At 41.2% G+C, this 9494-nt stretch overlaps 2 protein-coding genes across 18 annotated transcripts in view; both read left to right on the forward strand.

The window, feature by feature from the left end:
- LOC111654905 (rho guanine nucleotide exchange factor 28-like) overlaps nt 1–1115 on the forward strand; it is a 39086-nt gene extending 37971 nt beyond the window's left edge. For 11 of the 12 annotated variants that reach the window (XM_087173940.1, XM_087173939.1, XM_087173936.1 and 8 more), the window contains one exon: nt 39–1115. In XM_087173940.1, coding sequence (XP_087030066.1) covers nt 39–226 — 188 coding nt within the window. In that variant the 3' untranslated portion in view covers nt 227–1115. The remainder of the gene's footprint in view (nt 1–38) is intronic. The other variant, XM_087173938.1, reaches the window with a different exon arrangement.
- A 127-nt stretch (nt 1116–1242) lies between these two features.
- Nucleotides 1243–8919, forward strand: osmr (oncostatin M receptor). Of its 6 annotated transcripts, none has more exons than XM_087173948.1 (17): nt 1243–1419; nt 1513–1667; nt 1857–2010; nt 2481–2753; nt 2882–3011; nt 3312–3460; nt 3630–3763; nt 3858–3999; nt 4267–4352; nt 4468–4681; nt 4948–5133; nt 5225–5326; nt 5924–6088; nt 6287–6430; nt 6609–6693; nt 6797–6881; nt 7357–8919. In XM_087173948.1, the coding sequence occupies exons 1-17, from the start codon at nt 1254–1256 to the stop codon at nt 7750–7752; spliced, it is 2766 nt and encodes a 921-aa protein (XP_087030074.1). In that variant the 5' UTR covers nt 1243–1253; the 3' UTR covers nt 7753–8919. The 6 variants fall into 6 exon arrangements, with proteins under 6 accessions (XP_087030074.1, XP_087030075.1, XP_087030072.1 ...); XM_087173949.1 differs by having other exon boundaries at nt 3639–3763; nt 5921–6088; XM_087173946.1 differs by having other exon boundaries at nt 1244–1419; nt 5921–6088.
- Nucleotides 8920–9494: the final 575 nt, after the last annotated feature.

Genomic DNA, 9494 nt, shown 5'->3' on the forward strand with positions numbered 1-9494 from the left:
GATCTTTGTCTTAAGATCTTCTGTTGCTCTCCTTCCAGCAGACTTCAGCCCACCATTGGACAGGCGATCCCTGGGGCCCTGGAGGTCAGAGGTCACAGGTCATGGACTTTACGAGGACTACTCCTCCTCTCCCTCTCTCACCCCCCTCCTTCCCCCGCAGGCTTACCTCTCTCTTGAAGGACAGAACGGGGAGGAGGGAGGCGAGGAGAACATCGTTTATCTCTGAGAATCATTCAAGAGAAACAAACAGTGCAAGTTGCCAGACACATAACTGGACTGACAATAATACAGTATATCTGTTGCTTACATGTGTTTGTGAATGTGTGCATTTGCATCCATCTAAATGTGATGGATATAGGTTAATTTTTAAAACCTGTATAATCAGATAAGGGAATAGTTGCAGGGAGGAAGCATACGCAGACTGGATGTGCCTTTGTCAGTGTATGTCAGACATTAATCATTCTCTTCCTGCGTGATGAAACCATTGTGCCTTTTTGCAAACAAGCTATTTGTAAATCAGCTTTTATACTTGTACTCCTTGTGTTTTTACTTCTACTATAATTCTTTTTATTATGCGTTGGACTTGTTTGGTGGCAGAGGTACCTAAAGCACCAGGAAATCTGCATAGAGGTATTGAATCTATTTTCCAATGAGCACTTAAAAGAAAATGGAAATATTTGAGAAGCCAATCGAGTCTTTCCCCAAACTATGTATAGAGTGCTATTATTTCTCCATGTGATCTTTGATAATATTTATGAGGGACTGTGAGCATCTAAAAGACATATAAATATACTGACATTATTGTATAGATATTAAATATATGTATAGTTTTATGGAAAGGCTACCTATGCACACTGTGTTGGAGGAGGAGCTTCATTTTTCTCACTTAAGTGCCAAAAATCTTGCTATCTGATACTGTAATTGATTTCTGTAAAGAATTGCTATATTTTTTCTGTTCACCTCCTTTTCTGATAATTTATTGTATGTAAATTGCTTTATGCACTGTCAGCAGTAATAATATTTTGTTGGATATGTGTTCTCTTGTAATCTCTGTAATCAGAACTGTGATGTGCCATATTAATATTGTGCTGTATATAAAACGCTTGTGGAACACATCCGTTTTTTATGTGTATTCTGCCATGTGTAAAACAGCAACATCCGTTTGACATTTGCACACCCTGGGGTTTCGAGGTGACATTATTACACAATACTATGAAAGTATTTGCAGTCAGGCTGTCATTAATCATTGGCTCATGAGACTGAGTAAGCACAGGCAGTTAACAGTCAGTGCTTCCCTCTGGTTTCACTTCGATCGTTTTTCTGCTGAGAGGATGAAAAGTTTCAGAAAGTCTTTGATTATCCTGCTTCGGTTGTATCTAATATTTTCGGAGTATCTCAGTGGATGCTGCTTGGACACTGGTAAGCTTAATTCATTTCAATTCTTTCAGTTCCTATTGTGAATCTCAAATATGACCTACAATTTTACAGACATTGTGTTGAATTTTGTTTCAGTTTGGCAGCTTCCAGTACCGAGCATCAGTAATCTACAGGCTGATAGGGGCAGGCAAAGCCTTGTGGTGAGCTGGCTGGTAAACCACAGTGGCATAGTGGCTGAAATTAATGAGATCCAGATCAGCCGTACTGAAAGCCACACTATTATTTACAACGTGAGTACTGAAGATTTTTTTTTTTTTGCCTGGAATTTCTTGCTGCTTGAAACCTCTGTTTAGTTACATCTCAAGCATTTTATGGTCGTGATTATCCTGCTTTTAACTGGATTTTCTATGAACGATGACGTCATGGATAACTACCAACGCAAACTCAAATGTATGTACTATTTTTCTCTGTTAATCTAGAAAAATGTCAGTGCACCCTCTGCAGATTCACACGAACACACATGGACATGGACTTCTGATCTGCCTCTGGAGTGTGTGGATCACTCGGTCAGGATACGATATTTCTACAATCAGTCTGCCCCGAGTCCCTGGAGCAAATGGGTAACTAATTGTGGTGAGATGATCCTGTTCTAAACCATAATATTCAATGTGTGTGAGTAAAACCAAACCAAATATATATAGGGAACAGATCTGTTTCCTGTGTGCACTCACTGATAAGAACATGACATCAGATAAACACTAGCTTCTGTTTTCTCAGCAAGAGTGAGGCCAGCATCCATTTTCTCTTCCCTTTCACCAATCTTTAAATTAGTGTTTCTCAACGATTGTACGACATGTTTTCAGTCATTGCAAATGTCTGATGCAATGTTAACTTCAATGCGTAACATTATGTTGTATATAGTAGCCTTTATACTTCCACACATCCAGATTTGACATCTTGTTGAGCATCTTGTACTAAGGTAGTGATGGTAGTGAGGGTTCAGTGGTTCGAGAACATCCAAGGGATTATAGATGTGTTTAGTAGCACCACTGCTCGTATGCGAGGCTGGTCAGGTCCTCATTACTTTCCTCTGTGGCTTGTAGGATGTAAGGCAAAGGATAAGACCAAGATGTTCCCATTCCAGCGGGTGCTAAGAGAAGGCACCAGTGCCATGTTCTGCTGTGTTCCCCCCAAAGGAGTCAATATCACCAGCATAGCCGTCAAAAAGAGCCAATACCCTCTGATCAGCATCGGAGCCAGAGTCAAGGCTATCTCTGTAGAAAACCTGACCATCCCAACAACAGACATTAACGCTCTGTTACTCAGTTGTGGTGACACAACAGGCGAGGAGTACTCCGTCTGGAACTATGTCAGTTGTAAGTTTGAATCATCATTGTTTTTGTTTTCATTCTTGATTTCCTTTTAATATTAATGATCCAAAGGTTGGTTTTTTTTGTTGTTTTTTTTACAAATATTTATTCATGTGTGTATCTGTGGGTTGTAGTTCCTGCCCAGAAGCCCAGAAACCTCAGCTGTGCGACCTCACAGATGACAACTGTCACCTGCACCTGGGATCCAGGCAGATATCGACATCCACATGATCACAACAACCAAACACGCACTCTTCACATAGAGTAAGCACGCACAATACCAAACACCCAGCATGTACTTGTACCTTTACGTACAGAATTTCAGGCATAGATTGCAGTGTTTTTGGAAACGCGCTCAGCTACAATCAGTGAGGGTTATGCAAAACGATGGTGTGTGGAAGAGTTATTCTCTTAAGCACTTTTTTTCTTCCAGTTCCCTCTTTGATACGGCCATGTGTACGAACCTCTTTTGCTCTTGTCAAATTTTTTGGACTTAACTTGCCACTTGTAGTTGGATGTCTCATGAGAATTTCCCCATCCCCTTCTCTGTTGTTGAAAACACAGGAACTCAGACCAGGCTCCCATCAACTGCGAGCCGTCGTCTTGTACTTTTGCAGCCATCCCTAAGTTGGAACAATACAACATCAGAGTGGTGGTGAAGGACCAGCTGGGAGAGGAGACAGAGAGCCACAGCTTCAATATCTCTGACAGAGGTCAGAGGTCACCCAAACATCTAAACAGAATATTGAACATACAGTGTATTTTGCAGCCATACAGTTTCAGTTGCGTTTTTAAAGCCCTAAAGACTCCAGCAACATTCATGAATGAATTTAATATGAACTTTTATCAAGTGTGTGGATTTCATGTGTGGGTTGCCGTTAGTGGTTCCAGTTGTGGAATGGGACAGAGTGAGCCCTGGGGTGGCAGACACCACTGTGTCCTGGATCATCCAAGGTAACTTGACTGGTCTGAACCTCATCTGTCAGGTCTCTGTAGACCCAGGCAGCACCACCGAGGTGAGCTTAACCTGGTTTAAGTCAAATGTTCACAATGCAAAAGTGGAAGTTTTAGCGCATTTTTTTTTACCCTCCTTCTGTGTGTTTGTAACAGTTAAACTGCAATAGTGCGAGTGGTCGCTGCAAATTCAAACTGGAAGATCTGCTCCCCAACACACTCTACTCTACCAAGGTACGCTGCTCTGTCAACGGCAGGCTCTGGGGAAAATGGACACATGCCTTACCATTCAAAACCTGTAAGTACAAAAAGTGTGTTACCAGGATAGTATGTTGTATACAGGGTGTGGTCAAGTCCACTCCAAGTCCCAAATCCAATGAAGTTTGAGTCAAGACCATGTGTAATATTTCACACTGTTTCAGACCAAGACCTTGAAATGTTCCTCCTCAAATTCCATTTTCCTTCTTTATATACTCTTTATCTTCAGCAGACAAGTACACTGGTAGCAGAATTGAATTATCAGCTGATGCCTATAAAACAAATAATCTTCATGTGGTTTCTTCAGGTCCGTTTGTGACCTTAAACTTATGGAGGAGATTAAAGCAGACGTCTGAAATCTACAGTCGTCAAGTTACTCTGTTGTGGACGCTGGTGAGACTCTAATCTTGTCTGTTTTGGGGCAATGGTGCTCAAACACTTTGTTTGGTTTAACTGGGGGAATATATATCACCACAGCATGAACCTTCTTGACCACCTCTGTTCTCAGAATGCTCCTGGCTCAGCAACCACTGAAACCGCCCAACGTTACACAGTCCAGTGGTCGCAGGACGGCCAAAACAGGACTGAGAGGAAGGACGGTGCACAGACCCAGGCAGAGGTCCTCATCGGTCCAGGACAGTGTGACTTCACTGTCCAGGCTGTCCTTCACCCTTGCCCCCCCATCAATGCTCACATCACCATCCCAAAGATAGACAACAGAGGTGAGGAACACATTGAGTCATCTGAGTCTCTCTCAGCTCAGTGGTGATTAAGCATAAGTGCTTCGTCTGTCATGTCATATTGCTAACTCTTTTCTTTTTCGGTGTGTAGTTGATTTTTTGTTTCGTTGTTAATATTGTGTATGGAATCGACCCTCACAACTACTTCACTACTTTTCTGGATGCATCACTTAGATATTTATTTTTGAAGCAAATAAATCCATTTTATCGAAATACTGAAGTGGTGTTAAATTTGTGTTTGTGTCCAGAGAACCTGCAGGTAGAGAGGCGGCTGAGCAGCAGCCCAGCTGGTGGTTTCAATCTGTCCTGGCCTGAGCTGAGCACTGCCACTTGTGCTTATACAGTGGAGTGGTGCAATCAGGGAAATGCGGTGCCTTGTACTCTGCGGTGGATAAAGATGCAAGAGGGAAACCACACATTATTCCTACCTGCTAGTATGGTTTTGTTTTATTTCGTCTTCCTTTACTGATCACTGTAAGCGTGTGCTGTTTTTGCATTCATTGTCATACACCCTATATTTCACAGGCAATTTCAAAGCAGGTCGTAGGTACACATTTAATATCTATGGATGCACAGAAAATGGACACAGACTACTGGAGGTACAGACCGGATACTCACAAGAGCTTCGTAAGTGTTACTGGTTTATGAGTTTGTGCGTGTGTGCGTGCGTGCGTGCGTGCGTGCGTGCGTGCGTGCGTGCGTGCGTGCGTGCGTGTGTGTGTGTTCTTGTATTAGGTACATCTGACAACCGTATTCGTTCATGAGGTTAGTCAGTGTTTTACTGATAGAGAGCTTTAAAGCAAGTTCTAGAACTGGTGTTTCGACAGACAGGAAGGTCGGACAGATTACTGCAGGGGAGATGAGGAAACTGCTCGTGTGGTGTGGCTATCAAGGTTTCAACACAATCATCTGAGGCTCTAATGAGCACATTAGAGACCTGTTTGTCAGATAAGTAGCGGAGTAAGCAGAGAGAGGAAGGCAATGCTAATGATATTATTGATTGACGTCTGTGGACAGAACACCAGGTTTCATTTTTATAAGAAAATAACCCCAAAAGCTTTTGCAGCAGATTCTGACCTCGGCACAACAATGCAAGCGTCTGATAGAAAGTCCCTGTGGCTTTATATCAGTTTGGGGAAGTTCCATTGTTGACTGAAATCTGCCGCTTCTAATCGATTTTGTCTGGCTCTCTTTCTGAAAACCAAACTATTTTTTTCCCAGAAGCCGTACAACAACCGAGTGTGGTTAAACCTGTTCAGAGTACTCCCTCATCTGTGACACTGGAGTGGCATTACAATGAGGATGATCCTGCTCATCCGGCATTCATCACTGGTTACCTGGTTACTGTACAGGAAGTAGGATCTAATACGCGGCCAGGTAATATTGCAAGTATGTGCAGAGGACAGATTCCAGTGTTGATAATTCTTGATTTTGATCTTTCTCTGTTCAAATAAATGCAAAGTATGACTGTTTTGAAAAATAAAATATTGGACTGTACTCAACAATCATATGTTTGAATTTCACACTTGAGTTATGATGACGCTCAGTAACATGATACAAGGCATTAATAATCTTGTGCACATTTAGATATGTTGTTGGAAGACCCTCGGAAGAAGTCTGTGACCATAGAGGATCTGAAGCAGGGCCATGAGTACAGGTTCTCTGTGAGCGCTCTCACCAAGGCGGGGCCTGGAATACCAGGCACGATCCCCTTCAGGACCAGAACCAACTGTGAGCGCCATAACATCCAGTGCAACCGTAGAGATACAACAGTTCATCTAAATAAGTCCATTTAACTATTGTTTTTCCTCTTGACTAAGGATCTTGACTAAGCATTCTCAAGTACCAGTGCACAAGCTTGAAATTTACTATTTGGTTGTGTAAACTGTTCATCTTCATTTTCCTCCAGTAGACTCTGCTCACCTGGCCAAGATACTGACCCCGATCCTGTTACTGCTGGGCTGCACCATCCTCCTATGGCCTCAGAGAAAGATGTGAGTAACTTCATCTTTAAATCTTCAGTTAAACATTCATCCCTGAGGAAGACGACCCGCAGTCTCTCTCCCATCTTATCTTTTTGTGTTGTGTCTCTTCCAGGCTGAAGAGAGGGCTGAAGGAGATATTTGTTTATCCTGCTGGAATGAACATCAAATCCTTTGAGATAGACGGCTTCCTGCATGAGGTATGGACACATTACTGAAACAGTCAAATGATGCACAACAAAAAAAAAATGCTATGTGCTAATCTTAAGATACATTTAGTACATAATCATTTTTTTTTTTCTGACAAGTGGCCACAATAACATTTTACTTTCTACTTCTGTTGTAGAAATGATTGAAAATGGCAAGAACATGTTATTTAGGGCAATGACCATGACCCCCTACAGATTTCAATTAAACAGAAAACATTTGAAACATTTGTCTTTGAGTCCGACTGACAGTCATTACAGAAAGTCGTACCCCGGAAATCCCTATTGTAGCAAGCCGTACGGTAAAGTAGTTCAACTTCTGTGCCGATTCACCTGCCGTAGTCATGCACACACACTATTTTTGTGTATGTTAGGATCACACATATGAACTTGCTTCTATTATCTAAACTCATGTAATTATTTTCCTTAGGTACCTACATATTATAATCCCTTCTACATGTTTGTATAGGCTGGTGAAAGGGTGCAGTCTCACAAAGTGGAGGAGTGCATTAGCTGTGACATTGAGATACTTCACACCCGCCCTCTTCTGACTGAAGCAACCGCACTGAGAGATCCTGAACCCCTGAACACACTGTGCTCTCCTGGTTCCCAGTCCTCTCCTTCATCCTTGTCAGAGCCACACAAAGCCTACTGTCCACAGTCAGTAGAGCTGCTCAGCGAGAGACCAGCCCCTCAGCAAATAACATGCATCACAAACAAGAGCTACTTTCACACCACGGTGGAGGATTTCTCTGAGCCACAAGAAGTCACAAACAGTGAAATCAACTCAACCTCTGAACCTTCTGATTGTCTGCAGCAATCATGTAGTGTTGTATCTGGTTATATCTCCAATGATACTTCATGAAGTCATTTATTTCATGACTGTATTTCAGTAGTCTGAATACTGTGAATAGATGCTTTGTTTGATGGACATCTGCAGCTTTCTAATGTAAGTAAACAACTCCGTGTTTTCTCTGCTGCAGTAGAGTATTAAAATGAACCTGCAGGTGCTGTTACACGTGAAAGCAAGGGCGTAGGTTTGGTCTCAACCTTGGTAGGGACAACCTCGCCACCCCTCCAAAAATAAATGGATTTCTTATATTAACATATAAGATCTAGATTTACAATCAGAAATGCCCCTATGCAAATATAATATATGAACATGCGTGCATATATGAAATATATGTACATATATTTATTTGAAGTATAGCCTATATATGTAAAAATTGCATATGAAACCTGTTAGAAATTGGAACAATATCATATATTGACATATATGTCTAGCTAATAAAAACATGTATTGTAGTATGTGTTTATATTATACATGTTACATAGGCAAATAAACATCATATAGTAGGGCATAAAAACGTCACAGTATAGTAAGTTATAAAAAGAAGTCATAGTATTTATCGTGACATTTTCATGGGATTTTTCGACAGCAATTAAACTAGTACTTTATGCAAATCTACACCCTTGCCTGATAGTGTAACACTGTAAGAGGAACCTGATGTAAAGGTTTTTGCTTAAGTGTGAAACAGCCCGAGATCTTAATCTGCAGAATGCAAATGGTACAGCCGAATATATCAGGCGGAAGGAGGAGACAGGAGCGTGGCAGAGATGTGTATCTCTTATGAAACATATTTTTAAAAACTGTATGGAATTATTACATTTTATATATAATTTCAAAAAAACTACCCTATTGATGTAAAAGTTGAGAGAGAAAGAAAAATAAGGGGGAAATGTTGGTTCTTTGGAAACTTTTGATTAACTAACTTTTTGACTAAGAGGTGAGTAGTGTGTTTTACTATGATGAGGGTCTGACTCAAATATCAAAACATACTGGAATCTTTCACTTGAACAGATTACTCAGTGATACCAGAAGTCTCCTCCTCCATGTCTGCAGATATTTCTTTCTACTGTTATGATTCAAATTTCCAAACACATGCAGTTCAGAGCCAGATATTTGTTGTCTTGTGCTGTTTCCTTGTGCATTTCTGGGTTGCAAAAAAAGAAATCAGATTTTTGAAAGACAGATGGTTGTTTTAGTCATTTCAAAGGCATCTGATGAAATCTGTGAGGTGTCTAATTGCATGTGCAGCTTCATCAAGAAACACACATAACTGGTTTATAGCAGGACAAAAACAGTTGTGTGTATGATCTTTGTCATGCTCTGGGCAGTAATCCAGGTTAATGAATCACACAGATCTTTTGAGATTCTGGTTCATGTTGTCATGACTGCATCACATCAGTTCTGCAGATGCCAAATTTTGACAAATTCTGAGGCTTGGCGAGTCTGTGTTCACTGCAGCCTCAGGTTTCTGTCCTGGGCCGACAGGAGTGGAACCTGACGTGGTGAGTTACTGTAGCCTGTTAGCTCCAACCAATCTCACCATTCTGGCCTAACCCTGACCATTTACAGTGTAATCCATCCATCTATCATTTCAGTGTAATCAAAACTATTTGCATATCTGCCTTGACATTGTGACAAATGTGGATGCACCTAGTTTAATCATGATTGTACTGTTCAAAGGATTAGTGTCTCATTTATCAGTTTAATCTGCTGTCAGTGAAGTTATCTCTGCTCTAATGAATCCTGCATCATTTCCT

Source organism: Seriola lalandi, unplaced genomic scaffold (genome assembly GCF_002814215.2).
Source record: "Seriola lalandi dorsalis isolate HSWRI2012SDOR001 ecotype SW California unplaced genomic scaffold, Sedor1 jcf7180002054294, whole genome shotgun sequence".
In the NCBI taxonomy this organism is placed as follows: Eukaryota; Metazoa; Chordata; class Actinopteri; order Carangiformes; family Carangidae; genus Seriola; species Seriola lalandi.

What these genes read in the sequence shown, in the direction of transcription:
- osmr (XM_087173946.1), top strand. Translation starts at nt 1,254, where the DNA reads ATGAGACTGAGTAAGCACAGGCAGTTAACAGTCAGTGCTTCCCTCTGG. An exon ending in ACACGCACTCTTCACATAGA is followed by an intron (nt 3,012 to 3,311) that starts GTAAGCACGCAC and finishes TTGAAAACACAG; the next exon opens with GAACTCAGACCAGGCTCCCA. An exon ending in CACATTATTCCTACCTGCTA is followed by an intron (nt 5,134 to 5,224) that starts GTATGGTTTTGT and finishes TATATTTCACAG; the next exon opens with GCAATTTCAAAGCAGGTCGT.